Source organism: Microcaecilia unicolor, chromosome 6 (assembly GCF_901765095.1).
Source record: "Microcaecilia unicolor chromosome 6, aMicUni1.1, whole genome shotgun sequence".
NCBI classification, from domain to species: domain Eukaryota; kingdom Metazoa; phylum Chordata; class Amphibia; order Gymnophiona; family Siphonopidae; genus Microcaecilia; species Microcaecilia unicolor.
Window position 1 is genome coordinate 55,244,791 of NC_044036.1, and position 16,222 is coordinate 55,261,012.

General features: G+C 45.9%; 1 protein-coding gene across 2 annotated transcripts in view; it reads left to right on the plus strand.

The window, feature by feature from the left end:
- GIPC2 (GIPC PDZ domain containing family member 2) overlaps positions 1-13,961 on the plus strand; it is a 71,691-nt gene extending 57,730 nt beyond the window's left edge. Inside the window, exons 4-7 of one of the 2 annotated variants that reach the window (XM_030206689.1) lie at positions 1,105-1,214; positions 3,154-3,235; positions 13,163-13,288; positions 13,381-13,961. In XM_030206689.1, the coding sequence (XP_030062549.1) occupies positions 1,105-1,214; positions 3,154-3,235; positions 13,163-13,288; positions 13,381-13,406 (344 nt within the window). In that variant the 3' untranslated portion in view covers positions 13,407-13,961. Of the gene's footprint in view, positions 1-1,104; positions 1,215-3,153; positions 3,236-13,162 lie in introns of both variants that reach the window. The other variant, XM_030206690.1, reaches the window with a different exon arrangement.
- Positions 13,962-16,222: the final 2,261 nt, after the last annotated feature.

Here is a 16,222-nt window from a genome sequence, read left to right on the forward strand (position 1 = left end):
GGAGTGGATTCATAAAAAATAGATACAAAATATTAATATGTTCTGTAAATTATATTAAATATAAAAAGGAGACTTAGCAATAAGACCAAAAGACAAAGGGGTGGTTTTCTTTGAACCAGCAGTTTACTGCACCTTTAGTTCAGTCAAAACTAGGGGCTGGGGTCTGGCAGAATGAGCCTTCCTTCTGAACTACCCAAGATTTGTTTTTCTCCTTTATTCTCTCCATCCCCTACTAACACACTTTACCCTTGACCTAGACATTGCAGTGATGGAATGCAGCCACTAGGGATTACCCTTTAGCAATAAGCCTGATTCATCCTACCCCCAGGCTGCAAACAATACCTCTGGAGCATGCCACACCCCCCAGCTGGTATGGAAATCAAACTCTGCTATGGCAAACTTATAGTAAAAAAAAAAAAAGGAAGAAAAAGCCTCAAAGTAGCTCAAAATCAAAAAGATTTGTACAGCTATACTGGTCAAAACAACTTACATAGTAACATAGTAGATGACAGCAGAAAAAGACCTGCACGGTCCATCCAGTCTGCCCAAGAAATGTGCCACTTTTTTGTGTATACCTTACCTTGATTTGTACCTGTCTTTTTCAGGGCACAGACCGTACAAGTCTGCCCAGCACTATCCCCGCCTCCCACCATCGGCTCTGGCACAGACCGTATAAGTCTGCCCAGCACTATCCCCACCTCCCAACCACCAGCCCCGCCTCCCACTACCGGCTCTGTTATCCAATCTTGGCTAAGCTCCTGAGGATCCATTTCTTTTGCAGTGTTATCATGGATTGTCCTCCATAATCATCTGTAGTCTTATTCTTTGGGGAAAATCAAAATAATAATATATGATGGTATGGAGAAAGAAGACATTTAGGATAAGTGTTGTGTTGAAGTGGAATAAATTGCCTGATGACCTTAGGGGGCTTGTGGTGTGGGAAAACAGTGAAAATGCTGCAGTTTCCTTGATATAATGTTAACTGGGGTTTTTAATATTTTATGATTGTACCTCATCTTGATTTGCATTTTTTGATACTAAGGAGAATGTATATAAATGTTTATAAATAAATTAATAATACATTTATTGTACATTTCTTTGTAGAAAATATTGAGCCACGATCAAAAGGTGGGAAATTAGCAGATGGCAAAATTTATTCTGGAAAAGAAACTCTACGTTTGCGATCAAAAGGTCCTGCCACTGTGGAACAAATGGTATGTTTCTTTAATGTTTTTTGATCTGTGACCAACTCATGGCCATCGAGGTGTTTAAACTGAACATTTTGGCACTTCCTTTCTAGATAATTACAGTAGACTATGAGGCATGTTTATTAAAGAGCACTAAACAGCTTGGGATTTAGTATGTGCTGTTGGCACGGGCCTGTGGTAACAGCTACCACACATTAAAAATAGCCAGCGTGCTAAAATTCCTGCACTAACTAGGCAGGCTATAGGTGGAGATGGGGCGTGCTCCTTGTCTTCTTGGGCAAGCCACTTAAACCTCTATTGCCTCAGGTGCATAATTAGATTGTGAGCTAACCAGGGACAGGGCAATCCTAATGTACCTGAATGTAACACACCTTGCGATACTACTACAAAGAAAGGGAACAAAATCCAAATAAATAAAAGCTGCCATTTTGAACCTGGGCCACTAAAGTGGTCAGGAGTATGTGGGGCTCTCCTGCCCTGCAACAAGAGAAACACCCGTTAAATTGGGGGGGGGGGGGGGGGGGAGGATTGGGTGATACTTCTCAAGGGGGGGAGGTGATGCTTATGCAGGTTAGGAGGGGTGGGGACATGATGGGGTATAGGGTTTTTTAACACATGGGGGCCAAAGTAGCTGCATTGGCAGATAGAATGAATGCACTTATCACTGTATTAGCTGATGATGTTTATACCCTGCGATAGGTGCCTGCCCTATGTGTGGTAAATGCAGGACGGATGCTGGCTATGCCCTCAACATTTGCCAAATGGGCTTTGCACTTACTGCACATTAAGGGCTAGATTCTATATATGGTGCAAAAATAAATAGGTGAGGTTTATAGAATAGTGCTTATGCCCAGGAATTGCGCCCAACTTTAGGCACGGCCTTTTGCACCAACTGAAACGTAGTGCAAATGTAGGTGTGTATCCCCAATATTCTATAACAATGCATGTTAATTTTAGGAACACCCCTGTTACGCCTTGACCCTCTCATTTGTGTGCCCCTTTTTCAGATCGTGCATAAACTTTAGGCTCATAAATGCCAATTAAATCTAATTAGTGCCAACAATTGCTTGTTATAAAGCTAATTATTGGTGCTAATTAGCTCATTCAATTGTGTGTGCAAATTGGGCACTCACCCCAAATTTGTCGTGCAATTTTTGGCGACTTTTATAGAATTAAGGGGTAAGTTTTGCACCTAATGTGCGATAAGTACTCAAACTTGCTACACTTTTAATAAACAGGCATCAATGTAACTATCATTATGTGCGTTTTGAAGTTATGTCACCAGTTTGTGCCAAGCAACATATTGGTATAATTGATTGGAAAGTTCTGGAGGGCTCATATAATAGAATTTTTAGTTTTCTAGAATTTATTTTGTCAAATGTTGTATTGCCCTGAAAGATGATCCATCACATGAATGGTGGCAGGCAATCCTTATGTATACCATGGCCCTACCAATATTTTGCCTAATACAGCATTAGCAACTGAGCTTGAGGGCAAGACAGGAGAATAATTTGTTCAGCCTCTCCAACCAAAGTGGTGTTCTGGTCCCCCTGTACAATGGTGTGAATGATAGTATGAGTGCCAGGACAGGCAGACATATAGAAAAGGAAAGTTAGAATGTTTTCATGACATGATCAGGGCTTTCCTTTATAAAAGCAAAAAAGAAAAAATAGAAAAAAAGTTTGATTTGTGTTTCTCAGAACCAACAATCAGCATACATTCAAGAAGCATTAAATAAGAGTCCGTTTTAATGTTTGCAAACATAAAACAGAGATAATTTGTTTTACAATCAAGTTGTAATTTGTTCATAAGCAACTTTTAAAAGTGATATTGTTCAATTGATGCTCTTTGTTTTTGGAATTCTTTTCTATTTGTTTCTTGATATTGATGGAAATGAGAGAATTTATACAGTTCAAATGAATAATCATGATTTATTGAAATTCAGCCCTCCGAATTTGAAGAGAAAGCAATTAAAAAAGTGGATGACCTTCTTGAGTCTTACATGGGAATAAGAGACATTGAACTAGGTAACATACCTTTCTTTTTGTTTCTGCTGTTTATATTTTATAATTTATAATAGCTATGTTGAGCCCTGTTTTCGAAGAGCTTTTTCCATAGAAAGATAATAAATGGAAATAAATCAAACCATAGAAAAGAAAATAAGATGATACTTTTTTTATTGGACTAACAATATAGTTTATGTTTAAATCATTTTTATTGACATTGAATGAAAACGTTACATTTAGTGATTATAGAGAAGACATTATTCAAAATCAGAACATTGAACTTCAACTTTTAACCCCTTAATCTTTAACCCTGCCCTCCCCCCTCCCTCCTCTATCAGCAGACTACACCGCCGAGTCAACAACTTATACATCCTATACCATGTGAGCTTGTGCAATATTTGCTCATCTTACTATTATATGTAGAAGCCTTATTCCTGATTGCTCTCTCTAGTTTATGTTTCTCTGCGGGTGTCTACAATCCTATTCCCCCCCACCCACCCACCCACCCCTTTTGGCTTTGCTTCCTGAGCACAGTTTCTTTATTTTATTTATATCCAATACAGTACTCTTTAGTCCATTCTGTCTTTTGCTTATTGCCTTAAATGTTCAATAAATGACCTCTAGCTGCTGGCGTTAGGGTCTGCCAGAAGGCTGTCCATCTATGTAGGAAACTTTGTCCGCTTTTTGTGTCCATCTTAGGGTTCTCCACTCCCTCCATTCTCATTAATTGTATCATCTGTGCTCTCCATTGAATTATGGTAGGAGGTTTCCTAGATAACCATTCCTCCAAGATGACTTTCTTTGCTACTACAGTGGACTTTTTTGCAAAGTCTTTATATCTCTTTGGCGCCGGTTCAGCTATCCTGAAGTGGTCAAAGAGTAATTTGCAATCTGGCTTCCACTGCACTCCCCACATCTGCGAGATTCTTTGTAGTAGTGCTTTCCAAAATTTATTTATTTGTGGGCAAAGCCAGAACATATGTCCCAGTGTTGCACCCACCATATTACATTTTGGGCATTCTCCTGCCAGGGACAGTCCCATGTGGAAGGCCCGTCTGCGTGGTATATGCATTCTCAATGCTGTTTTGTACTGGACTTCCCAACTCCATGTGAAGTTTGTCGTGGTCCTTATTGTTTTGATGTGCTTCTGGAATATTTCTGTAGGCAAACTGATGCCTAAGTCAATTGACCACGCCTTTGCTAGCTGCGCAAAGTGCAATTCTGCTGCCGTATCTCTAATGTGTCTATGATGGGCTGATAATGGTATCTTATTCTGAGCTGCCAGCGAGTATGCTGTTGCTATTTCCTCTTGCACATCTTCTGTTAAGTTTTGCCACTTCAAGCTAGTCACATAATGCTTCAGTTGCTGATAGTGAAAAAGGTCTGAACTTGGTATGGAACAGGAACGCTGCAATTCTTGAAATGTCTGTAAACGGCCTTCCTCTGTTAAGATCTGATATAGATACTCGATTCCTTTTTTCTGCCATTTTTGGAAGGCAGAATACATGTCTCCTGGGGGGAACGCCGGATTTCCGCAAATGGAGAGATATGGAGTGGCCCTTGCTGAGAAATTGTGGAGCTTGCACACCCATTTCCACACTTTTTTTGCTGTAGGCATTATGGACGTTGTCACTAGCACCTGTGGGGAAGGCCCTCCTGTCCCATGCAGTAGACTGCTAAAATGCACTTTCCCAGTGAGTTTCAGTTCCACAGGAGTTGCCGTGAAATCTTGTGTTTCTCTATACCAGTCTGCTATGTGCCTCATGCCACTGGCTACTGTCATATGTCGAATACTGAGCAAGCCCAATCTCCCATGCTCCACTGGTGCTTGTAGGATTCTCAGAGGGGCCCTTGGGTTTTTCCCCTTCCACAGAAACTTTTGGAGTTGTCTATTTAATATTTTTTCATCTTTGTTTTTCAGGTATAGCGAAGGACCTGAAACACATATAGCCATCTAGGGATAATTAGCATGTTGTATATGGCTATGCGTCCCATCAATGATAGTGGATATCCAGTCCACGTCTTTAATCTGTCCATTGTTTCATTCATTAACCTGGTTATATTCAAGGCATACAGTTTGTTCAAGTCCTGTGAGATAGACACCCCCAAATATCTAAGGGGTTCGTCTTTTTGCAGTATAGTGATATTTTCCTTTCCTGTCCCCACCGATTTCCCTTGCACTATTAAAGCCTTTGTCTTTTGCAAGTTTAATGTGAATCCTGAATGCCGCCCGTATCGTTCTATTTCCTCGAATAGTCTTGGCATTGATCTTTGCGGATTTTGCAATAAAAATAACAGGTCATCGGCAAAGGCCAAGGTTTTTATTGTGACCCCTCCAGCCTCTACTCCCTGTATGCCCCCTGCCCCCTCTATATGTCTCAGCAGTGGCTCTAACGATAATATGAACAACAGCGGGGACGGGGCAGCCCTGCCGGGTCCCGCTGCCTATTTGAAACAATGGTGTCCTGATCCCATTTATTAATAGGGCTGCCTTTGGATCTGTATATAGCAGCTGGAGTGCCTCTACATACCAACCCCCAAATCCCATAGCCTGTAACACCTCAAACAAATAGTCCCACCGAAGCTTATCAAAGGCCTTTTCAGCGTCTGTGCTGATGGCCCATGTCTCCTGTCCCTGGTGCTGACTTGACGCCATTCCCAGTAACAGTCTGTGAACATTTCCTACTATCTGCCTGTCTTTAACAAAGCCTACTTGCTCTTTACTGATAAGTCGTGGTAATATCTGAGAAAGGCGATTTGCCATGATTTTGGCCAGTAACTTTAAATCTACGTTTATCAACGATATTGGTCTATATGAATCCACTAAATGTTCTTCTTTTCCTGGCTTTTTAAGAATTACAATAAGTGCTTCATTTGCATGCCTTGCGAATTGTCCTCGCCTGACTGCCTGATCATAATAGGATGTCATAGGGCCTATTAGTTTGTCACTAAGTATTTTATAAAATTCTCCTGACAGGCCATCTGGGCCCGGGGCAGAGTGCAATTTCAGGGCCTTCACTCCCTCCTGGACCTCTTTCCCTTTTATAGGCGCATTTAACTGCTGCTGTTCCTGGTCTGTGAGGAATGGGAGGCCAGCCTGTTGTAAATACCTATGTAAGCCTTCCCTATCTCCTCTGCCTGGGGCTGCGTATAGCTCTGAGAAGTGCCGAACGAACATATCTGCAATCTTCTCACCTTTATGCTGTATTTGCCCCTGCTTGTCTTTTATGGCTGTTATCGACCCCCTTCCTCCCCAAGTCCTTACCATTCCGGCTAACATAGAACCCATTTTGTTGCCATATCTCTGAAATTTGTATTTGGAATAGAGGATCTCTCTTGTGGCCCTTTCATGCAGCAATGAATTGAGAGACACCTGTAATGAATGCAGGTTCTCTCTGTTCTGCCCTGTCGGTGTCGCTGTATACTTTTTCTTTGATTGGGAGAGCTTATTTTCTAGGTCTATTATTGCCCCTGATATTTTCTTCTTTCTTGCCTGAACATATGCAATTACTTCTCCTCTTAGGACCACCTTAGCCGTGGCCCAAAATAGGGTTGGATCTTCCCTATGTTGGTCATTAAATTGTGCGTATTCCTCCCATTTGTTCCTAAGATATTTTGTGAAATCCTGGTTTTTATATAGGTAGGCCGGAAACCTCCACCCTCTCTCCTGTTGTTGGTAGTAACTGGGTGCCTCCAGGTCGAGCCACACCATTGCATGGTCCGATATGTCCGCTACTCCTATAGTTACTGATATTACTTCTGGTAACATCACTCACGCTGTTAAAATATAGTCAAGCCTCGAGTGTGTCCCGTACGCCCTTGACAAATGTGTATAATCTTTTTGTCCCGGGTGTAGGGCCCGCCAGGCGTCTACTAAATCTAGACTCCTTATGAATGTTGGTAATACTCGGGCCTGGGGACCTCCTCTATGTGCTAGGTTTGGCGCTGAACAATCTACTTCTGGCTGAGCTACCAAATTAAAGTCGCCCATTATCATTAACTTTAGTGATTTATACGCTCTACAGGTTTGCACCAAGTTGTTGTAAAATTTCCTACCCCCACTGTTGGGCCCATATAGTGTCAGCAGCAGGATTTCCCTGCCTTGCAACCAGAGATGAATCAAGACATACCTCCCCTGTGGGTCTGATAATAGCATTTCCGATTTTGTCGCAAGCCCTTTCCGTATTAATATTACTACCCCCCCTTTACGACCATCTGCGGGGGAAGCATGCACCTGTCCCACCCAATTTCTCTGTAGTTTAACATGCTCTTCTTGCGACAATCGCGTCTCTTGTAGGCACGCTATGTCTGCCCGCTTCCTGTGCAATGCTGTTAACACCTTGGAGCGTTTGACAGGAGATGTTATACCTCCCACATTCCACGTGAGCAAGCGAACAGACCTAGCCGCCATCTTTTTCCGATTTCTGTCCTATCTGCAATACTATAGTTTTGTGAGGGTTAGGCGCCCAGCTTCGCCTCTCCCTCTTTTTTACATCTGTCATCTCTGTACCATTAGTCAATGTTGTACAATGGACTATGTTCTGTCTGTGCAAAATAATTAGATTCCTGTACTGATCTGGATGAACTTGACTCAAAGCCTTTACTATACCCCTCCCATTCCACACTTTTCCTACCTTCTGCCCTTTGCCCTTTATTCTGCCCTCCCCCCTTGTGTTTCCCACCCTCGCACCCTTTGCTCTTCCTGGGTTTTGTCCTCTTCTTCCCCCTCTGCCCTTTTTGTATCTCCTCTCTCTATAGAGGAAATGGTGATCTACGTGATATGTGCCCCCCCCCCCCGGTCTCCCCCCACCCGTCCATTCCTGTTACTTATTATTTGTCCCCTGTGTTGACTATTTATTATTGCTTTCAACCACATACAAACAGCAAACATTTCAACATTTACCAACTTCTATGTCCTTTGTAGTCCCGAACGTTAATTCCTTCCCAGGCTTAAATCTCCTGTGGAGAGCTTGGTTTTTCCATATCTGTCAGAGTGCCACTCTGTACTGTGTGAAAATAACTGTTGCCTTTCTCATTCGTTTCTTTTAAAATCCTCGCCCGCTTTTGGCACACTCCATTCCTTCTTTCCATTAACTCCAATTCTTAAGTCCTCGTTGGTCAGTCTTCTATGTCTCCTGTTTTATGTTCATTGCCTTCTGAAATGTGGCTGCTTCTTCTGCTGATGTAAAAGCGTGCCATTTACTCCTGTATGAGATTTTTAAGGTTGCGGGGTATAACATCATAAACTTTTCCTTCTTAACAGACAGCGCATTACACACTTGGTTGAATTCCCGTCGATGCTGCTGCAATGCCAGTGAGTAATCTTGGAATATCTTTATAGGTGTTCCTTCATAGCTGAGGCTGTCTCTTTTTTGTCGCGCACCCCTCATTATTTCTGCTTTATGAAGGAAATTGTGCACCTTTGCGATGATTATTCTAGGCCACATATTGCCCTCCTGTCTGCGGCCTAGCCAATGTGCTCGCTCCAAGCAGACTTTTCCAACGCTGTCTGTGAGAGCGAGTTCTGCACTGAGCCATCTCTCCAGCACTGTGCTCAGTGTCTGGTCTGGTACTGTTTCGGGAAATCCCACTATTCGTATATTCGATCGACGGGATCGGTTCTCCAGATCATCGAGTAACTTGCCTTGTTCTTCTACAGTGCTTCGCAATTCGCGTATGGTTGTCTCCATCGTCGATTTGCGGTCCTCTGTCCCCGCCACTCTCGATTCTAGTTCGCTCGTGCGACGTTTCATCTCTTCAATTGCTCGTTCTATGGATGTCATGTGTTCTTTTAATTGCGTGAATTGTTGTTCTGTCGCTCCTTGTACTGCGGCTGCTATGTGCTGTAGCTGGGGATCACTGAATAATTGTTGTTGCTCCGGGCCTGGGCTCCGCGCCATCTTGGAATCTGTGTGGCTGCGTGTCCATACTTGATCTTTTTTCCCGGTTTTACTCGCCTTGCCTGCCTCTGTCCGAGTAACAAAAGGATCCATGCAACTTCTACTTATATTCAATTGCGTTTTTCCGGATCTCCGTTCACGTTTCTGTTTGGGTGGAGCGTGAAACCAGGAGGGGGCCCGAGAGAGAAAGCAACGTGCTGGCTTCCTCCTCTAAGGCATCACGTGATCTTCCTAACAATATAGTTTTTGATTAGCTTTTGATGGTAACCCTTCTTCAGATTGGAAATAAGCAAATGTTGACAAATAGCAGAATATATAAAACTAAAGCATTGACAGTCTCACAGAAAGAGGGTGGGGTGAGTTAGGTGAGAAACAGGGAGAGCTGGGTGGGTGAGAGAAAAGGAGAGATGGATGACTGGTAAGAGAGTGACAAAGCAGTATAATTTTATGGTTTATAGTGGGATAGAAAGCCCAGGTCTTTGTTAAGTCCTGTCTGGTGGGTGTCAAAATATTTCATCATTTTGACTTCACAGGTCTTATGTTCCTGAATTGTCTTAAAATTTCCTTTTAGTATTCTTACCATGCTTTAATTAAACTAATGATGCAAGAAAACGCCACAAATATGTCTGGCCATCAAGTTGAAGTGGTGAGCATCAGTTTGCAGAGATAATCTGGCCCACGTGGAGGGGAGAGTGTTGCAAGTTGAAGAACTCCAGAAAGTGCAGAAAGACTGCCAACACGGTAAGCGAGGTAAGCATGGCAGGAGGGCGCCGTCCTCTGGGGGGCACCCCGCCTCACCATGCTTACCTCGCCCTCCCGCTCCCATGTCCCAACTGCCCGCCCTCTTCTCCCCCCCCCCCCAACAAGATCCCTTTTAAATTTACCTTCGTCCGGCAGCAAAGGCGCAGCGTCAGTGAAGGAGGTGGAGCTCCCGACGTGTCTACTAGTCTTCCCTTCACTCAGTGTTCCGCCTTCTTCTGACGTCAAGGAAATGATGTCAGAAGAAGGCGGGACATTGAGCGAAGGGAAGACTAGTAGAGACGTCGGGAGCGCCGCCTCCTTCACTGACGCTGAGCCTTCGCTGCCGGACGGAGGTAAATTTAAAAGGGATCTTGGGGGGGGGAGAAGAGGGCTGGCAGTTGGGACATGGGAGCGGGAGGGCAGGGGAGAGAGGAGCGTGGATGGGAGGGCAGCGATCATTTTCACGGGGGGGGGGGAGGGGGTGCGTGCGCGCCAACTGTTCGTCTGCAGGGGGGCGCTGGGGGCGCCAACTGATCTTCTGAAGGGGGGCGCCACAGACCCTTGGCACGGCCCTGTGCAAACTGATTACTCAGATTCAACGTGAGTTGGAAGATGCCAACAACCATTGCAGTCAAAATAATGTGTGTTTTCTGGGCCTGCTTGAGGGTGCAGAGGGTGTTAAAACCCACTGAATTTATTGAAACCATGCTATTGAAATTATCGGATCTTCATTTTTTTTTCAAATGTTTGAAGTTGAAAGAGCACACAGGATCACTATGTGCTCACAGTAAATTGACTGTGGATTGCGGCCATTCATTTTCAAGGTGCTCTAGTACACACAAAGTTTGGGAATATTGACTAAGGCATGGAGCAAGCCTGATCTGCGCTGGCAGGGAGCTAAGTTACTCGTTCGTCCAGATTTATCATTGCCGCAGCACAGAAGCTTAAGCAGCTGCTTGCTTTTAGACCACTGTTGAAGAACATTGGAGCACAATATGGCATTTTCTATCCTGCAAGGCTTAGGGATCACGTTTCAAAATCGCACCAGAACTTTGAAGATCCAGCAGACTGGTGCAAATTAATAGCTGAAAGACATATTTGAATTGAACAATATCTAGCTACACCAGATTTCTTCTGTATTTTTTCATTTAAACAGATGTGGAGGAGCGTTTTCTGATGTCCATATGGCGAAATAAACGTTTATTAGAAAACATTTAACAGCTGAAGTCCATAATGGAGTGGCCTAGTGGTTAGGGTGGTGGACTTTGGTCCTGGGGAACTGAGGAACTGAGTTCGATTCCCGGCACAGGCAGCTCCTTGTGACTCTGGGCAAGTCACTTAACCCTCCATTGCCTGCCGCATTGAGCCTGCCATGAGTGGGAAAGCGCGGGGTACAAATGTAACAAAAATAAATATTCAAAAATACCCCCCAAAAAAAGTTTTGAAAGAAGGCGTCCCGAAAATTTCCTAGATGTTCAGAGATAAACATTTCCACTAATCGAAAATACCCTAGGCAAAATGTGCAACGGCGATACTGCTCCCCCGCATCCTGAAAACATCTAGGGCAATGGCAGGACGTTTCCTCCACATGCACTTCTGCACCTCCACGTGCACCTCTTCACATGGAGGATTGTTCCTCAGTGGCCACAGACATGTCTTTGAGAAGAGAACCAAATTACAATGCTCATGAGACAGAGCTCCTGGTTCTCCTGTGCCTCAGGCACAGGAGACACATCTTCAAGCACAACCACAACCTGCCCCCACACGATGTCTCCATGAGGTCATGGAGAACAATCAGAGCTACCCTGGGAAAGTGAGTGTGCAGCATTGTTCCCCAGGATCACAGCACCACTCATGTGCAAGCACCATTCATAGGCAGCATCACATGCACTAAAGTCCCTTTGTTGTTTCAATACGTGTTATTGCTTTTTCATAAGAGAGAAAAAAAATTGCTGAAATCAGAATGTACAGAATATGTAATGACAAGAAATTATGGGGCCCTCCTCTACTAACCATACAAAACCATAAATTGAGGGGCTGCACATATCTGGACCCCTTCCGCCTATCCTTGCCCATGCCTTCATAGAAATGAGAACGTTGGCAGCAGCTCGCTAAAGTACTGAGATGCTCAAAGGCACACCTGCTTTACCCTACTGCCCATTCCCACCTCCTAGCAGCAGTGCACATACTCCACAGAAAGGCCACCTTGCCACCCCGTGTCCCATGGCAACCTCGGCTCACACAGCACCTGTGCCTATGTAATGCATACCTATCCCCTCAGCTTCCCTCCCCAATTGCCATCTGTCATAGCCTGTGTGAAGAGCATTGCACAACATGTTGTCCAAAGTAATAATATATGTGATGCCAAGAAGGCCCATCACTTGAACCCTGCCTCCACCAACTTGTGTTTTGCAGATGCTTTGGAATACACCAGGACCTTGAGTCACTACAGCGCCGGTACCAGCATGTCTGGTGCATTTGGGAGCGCCTCAGGGCACAACATAAGTACCACAGACATAGCACCTTTATAACACCAGGTCCTGCAAAAGCAAGCAGATACATAAAGCAGACCAGGTCTCAGGTCTATTCCCTAGGATTAGAGGTCTCTGCTTACCTGCACACAGTGGCCAAAGGGGGACTAGAGCTGGCTCATGACTTCCAGGGTTCAGTTGCCTGATACTGCAGAGACAGAGCAAAAAAATAAGTCTGTTTCCCCAAGTGTGGAAGATTCCATGCAAATGAGAAGCCACCTCCCCCTTAGGAACGTTAAGGCAAGGTTTAGGGTTGAAATGAGCCCTTACCGCCTCCTATTTTGAAGGTGGTAAGGGCTTACACACCAATCCTGCGCTAATCAGTTAGCATGCTGATAATGTAGTTGCGCTAAATGATTAGCTCAAATACGCCTACTCTCCACCCTCACATTCATGTGCACATGTCAAAAGTACTGTGGGACGCTTCAGCGCACCCCGCAGCACACCATTTTAAGATTAGGTAAGCACGCATTAATGCTTACTGCAGCTTGATAAAAGGGCTTCTTTATTTTCTGCAATTCATGGAGATTTGGGTCATTCTTAATGCTAAATCTCCATGAGCTGCAGCAAATAAATTTGGACCTTTTTTATCTTTGAGTTTGGTCTGTCATTAAATATCTACCGAATGTATGAAAGGAATAGTAAAATGCAGCATGGCAATTTAAGACTTATCTTGTGCCTTACAGTTGCAGAGTGTGAGAAATCCTTCTGCACCATTTCTTCACAGCCCTATTGCTATTTCATTTTCCTCATGGTAGTGCTCTTGTTTTTTTCAGCTGCAACCATGGTAGAAGCTGGGAGAGACAAGAAGAATCCAGATGAGTTGGCTGTGGCATTTGATGAAACTCTGGGAGACTTTGGATTTCCAGATGAGTTTGTTTTTGATGTGTGGGGAGCCATAGGTGATAGATGAGTTGGCTGTGGCATTTGATGAAACTCTTGGAGACTTTGGATTTCCAGATGAGTTTTGTTTTTCATGTGCGGGGAGCCATAGGTGATGTAAAGCAGGGAAGACTTTAAGAATATGTGGAGGAGCATATAAAAAAAAACCCCCCGTCTATGTTCACAAAAAAAATGTCCTGCTCAAAACATCCAAAAAACCCATCCATCTCACAGCCTTAATCAAACAGGGAAAATGTCTAGATTTCCTGTTCAATTATGTCTGTGAGATGGTTGTTTTTGCACTGAAAACATCCAAAATGAATAGCCATTTTCCGAAGTGAAACGTCCAACTTTTTAACGACAGAAAAACTAGGAGCATGAATGTCTGGCTGGCATCATTTTCAAAAATGTAGCCACACAGATGCTTGCAGAACAGAGGAGTAGCCTAGTGGTTAGTGCAGTGAACTGTAAAGCAAGGGGCACAGGTTCAAACCTCACTATAACTCATCCTATATAAATTTGCACCTCCATCTGGATGCCAGGGTTATTATTATTATTATTATTAACATTTGTATAGCGCTACACACACTTTCCATTGGTCCGCCCTGGGGATGACATCACAGGGCGGACCAATGGGAAGTGAGAGGGAAGGGAAGCCAGCACCAGTCACCGGAACCAGAGGTCAGTACAGAATCCTCTTTCCCCCCACCCCCCCAGTTCCAGCCCCCTCCCCTCCGAGTTCCATGCCCCCCTACCTCCCTCCTTCCACTCCTGTCCGAGTTCCACGCCCCCCCTCTCCGAGTTCCACCGCCCGGCGCCTCCCTCCCTCTCTCTCTCTGTGTCCTCCGAGTGGAAGCAGGATGTGTGTGGCTGCCCCTCCCCTTCGTAAGTGCCGGCTGTTATTTAAAACTTTTTACCTCCTGGTCCGCCGGCAACAGTGAAGTCGAGCAGGCATGGCACGGTGCTTCATACTGCCTTCACTGCCTTCGCTTCTGTTTCAGCTCTGCCTCTGGTCCCCCCTTCCGCAAACAGGAAATGAGGGCGGGACCAGAGGCACAGCTGAAACAGCGAAGGCAGTGTGAAGCGCTGTGCCGTGCGTGCTCGACTTCACTGTTGCCAGTGGACCAGGAAGGGGAGGGGCAGCCGCACATGTCCTGCTTCCACTCGGAGGGCACAGAGAGAGAGGGAGGGAGGTGTGGAACTTGGACTACAGGGGGTGCATGGAACTCGGGAGGGAGGGGGTCCTGGAACTGGAACGGCAGGGGGGAGCGGAGGGGGTCCTGGAACTTGACTGGGAGGGGGGATCCTGGAACTGGAAGGGGAGGGGGGTCCTGGAACTGGAAGGGGAGGGGGGCCTGGAATGCGGAGGGGAGGGAGGGAGGTAGGTAGGGGGCATGGAACTTGGAGGACAGAGAGGGATGGACGTGCGGGGATGTGGAACTCTAAACACAGGGGTGCAGGGAGCTCCCGGGGGGGGGGGGGGTAAAGGGGGGAGGGGGGAGCGGCCAATGCAGGTCAGCCTGCGACTGACACAGAGAGAGAGGGAGGGAGGGAGGCGCATGGGCATGGAACTCCGAAGACAGGTGCATGGAACTCCTAGGAGAGGGGGAGGGAGCGGCCAACGCAGGTCCGGCTGCCACTGAGAGACAGAGAGGGAGGGAGGCGTGGGGGTTTAGAACTCCTAAGACAGGGGTGCATGCAACTCGCGGGGGGAGGGAGGGAGCGGGAGGGATCAGCCAACGCAGGTCGGGTTGCCACTGAGAGAGAGAGAGGGAGGGAGACAGGCGCAGGGGTCTGGAATTCCAAACACAGGGGGGGGCATGGAAATCGCAGGGGAGAGGGGGGGGGGGGGAGCAGCCAACGGAGGTCGGACTGCCACAGAGAGAGAGAGGGAGGGAGGGGGCCTGGAACTCCGAAGATGGATGCATGTAACTCGCAGGGGAGGGGGTACGGTGAGGGGGAGGGACCGGGCCACGCAGGCCGGCCTGCCACTGTGAGAGAGAGAGAGAGGCGCAGGGGTCTGGAACTCTGAAGACAGGGAGCATGGAACTCGCAGGGGAGAGGGGAGGGAACGTGGGAGCGGCCAATGCAGGTCGGGTGCGATGACAGGGGAGCATGGAACTCCGAGGACAAGGGGGGGGGGGGGGAATTCACATGACAGGGAGGGAGGCTGGAGGCCAAGCTGCAACTGCGAGGAAAACCTTGCTAGCGCCCGTTTCATTTCTGTCAGAAACAGGCCTTTTTTACTAGTTTTTTTTATAAATGTGATTCCTCCGGGACCTGAAAAATACCTGCTATACCTGAATGTACATCACTTCAAGAGCCTTCAGGCTTGCAGGTGTCTTATATATGTTTTATGCTGTTTTGTTCAGAATAGCCATAATACCTGCAGCTGACATAGAGCCTAGTTTTCCTTTTCAGTTTCACTTTCAAGGGAGAGGGAGGGGGAAAGTAACCTCTAGGAATTAAGGAAGGGTCATGCCTTAATCCCTCCAGTGGTCAACTGCTCAATTAGAGCATCTTTTTGTAACTTGGATATGACTGAAACAGGTTTAGATAAAAATGTCCTCCTTATTAGACATGGACATTTCTTCACATTTGAAAATCCCTGTTGGACGTCCTACTTTTGGGCACTCCCCAGTTCCATTAACAACATGCCCCCTTGCTATTTGGATGAACTGTAGTGTGAAATGTCCAAATTCTGGCTTTCCAAAATCAGGATTTGGATGTTGTCAAGTAACACCTAAGTGCTACCCCTGGGGTTAACTCTGTGGCTACATAGAGAGCCTATCCCAGCACTACCGAGGCCCGCTCGCACCTCCACATGATATCTACACTGTCATACCCACCTGGGGCTAACTCTGTGGCTACATAGAGAGCCTATCCCAGCACTGCCCAGGCCCGCTCGCACCTCCACATGATCTCTACACTGTCATACCCTCCACCCACTGCAC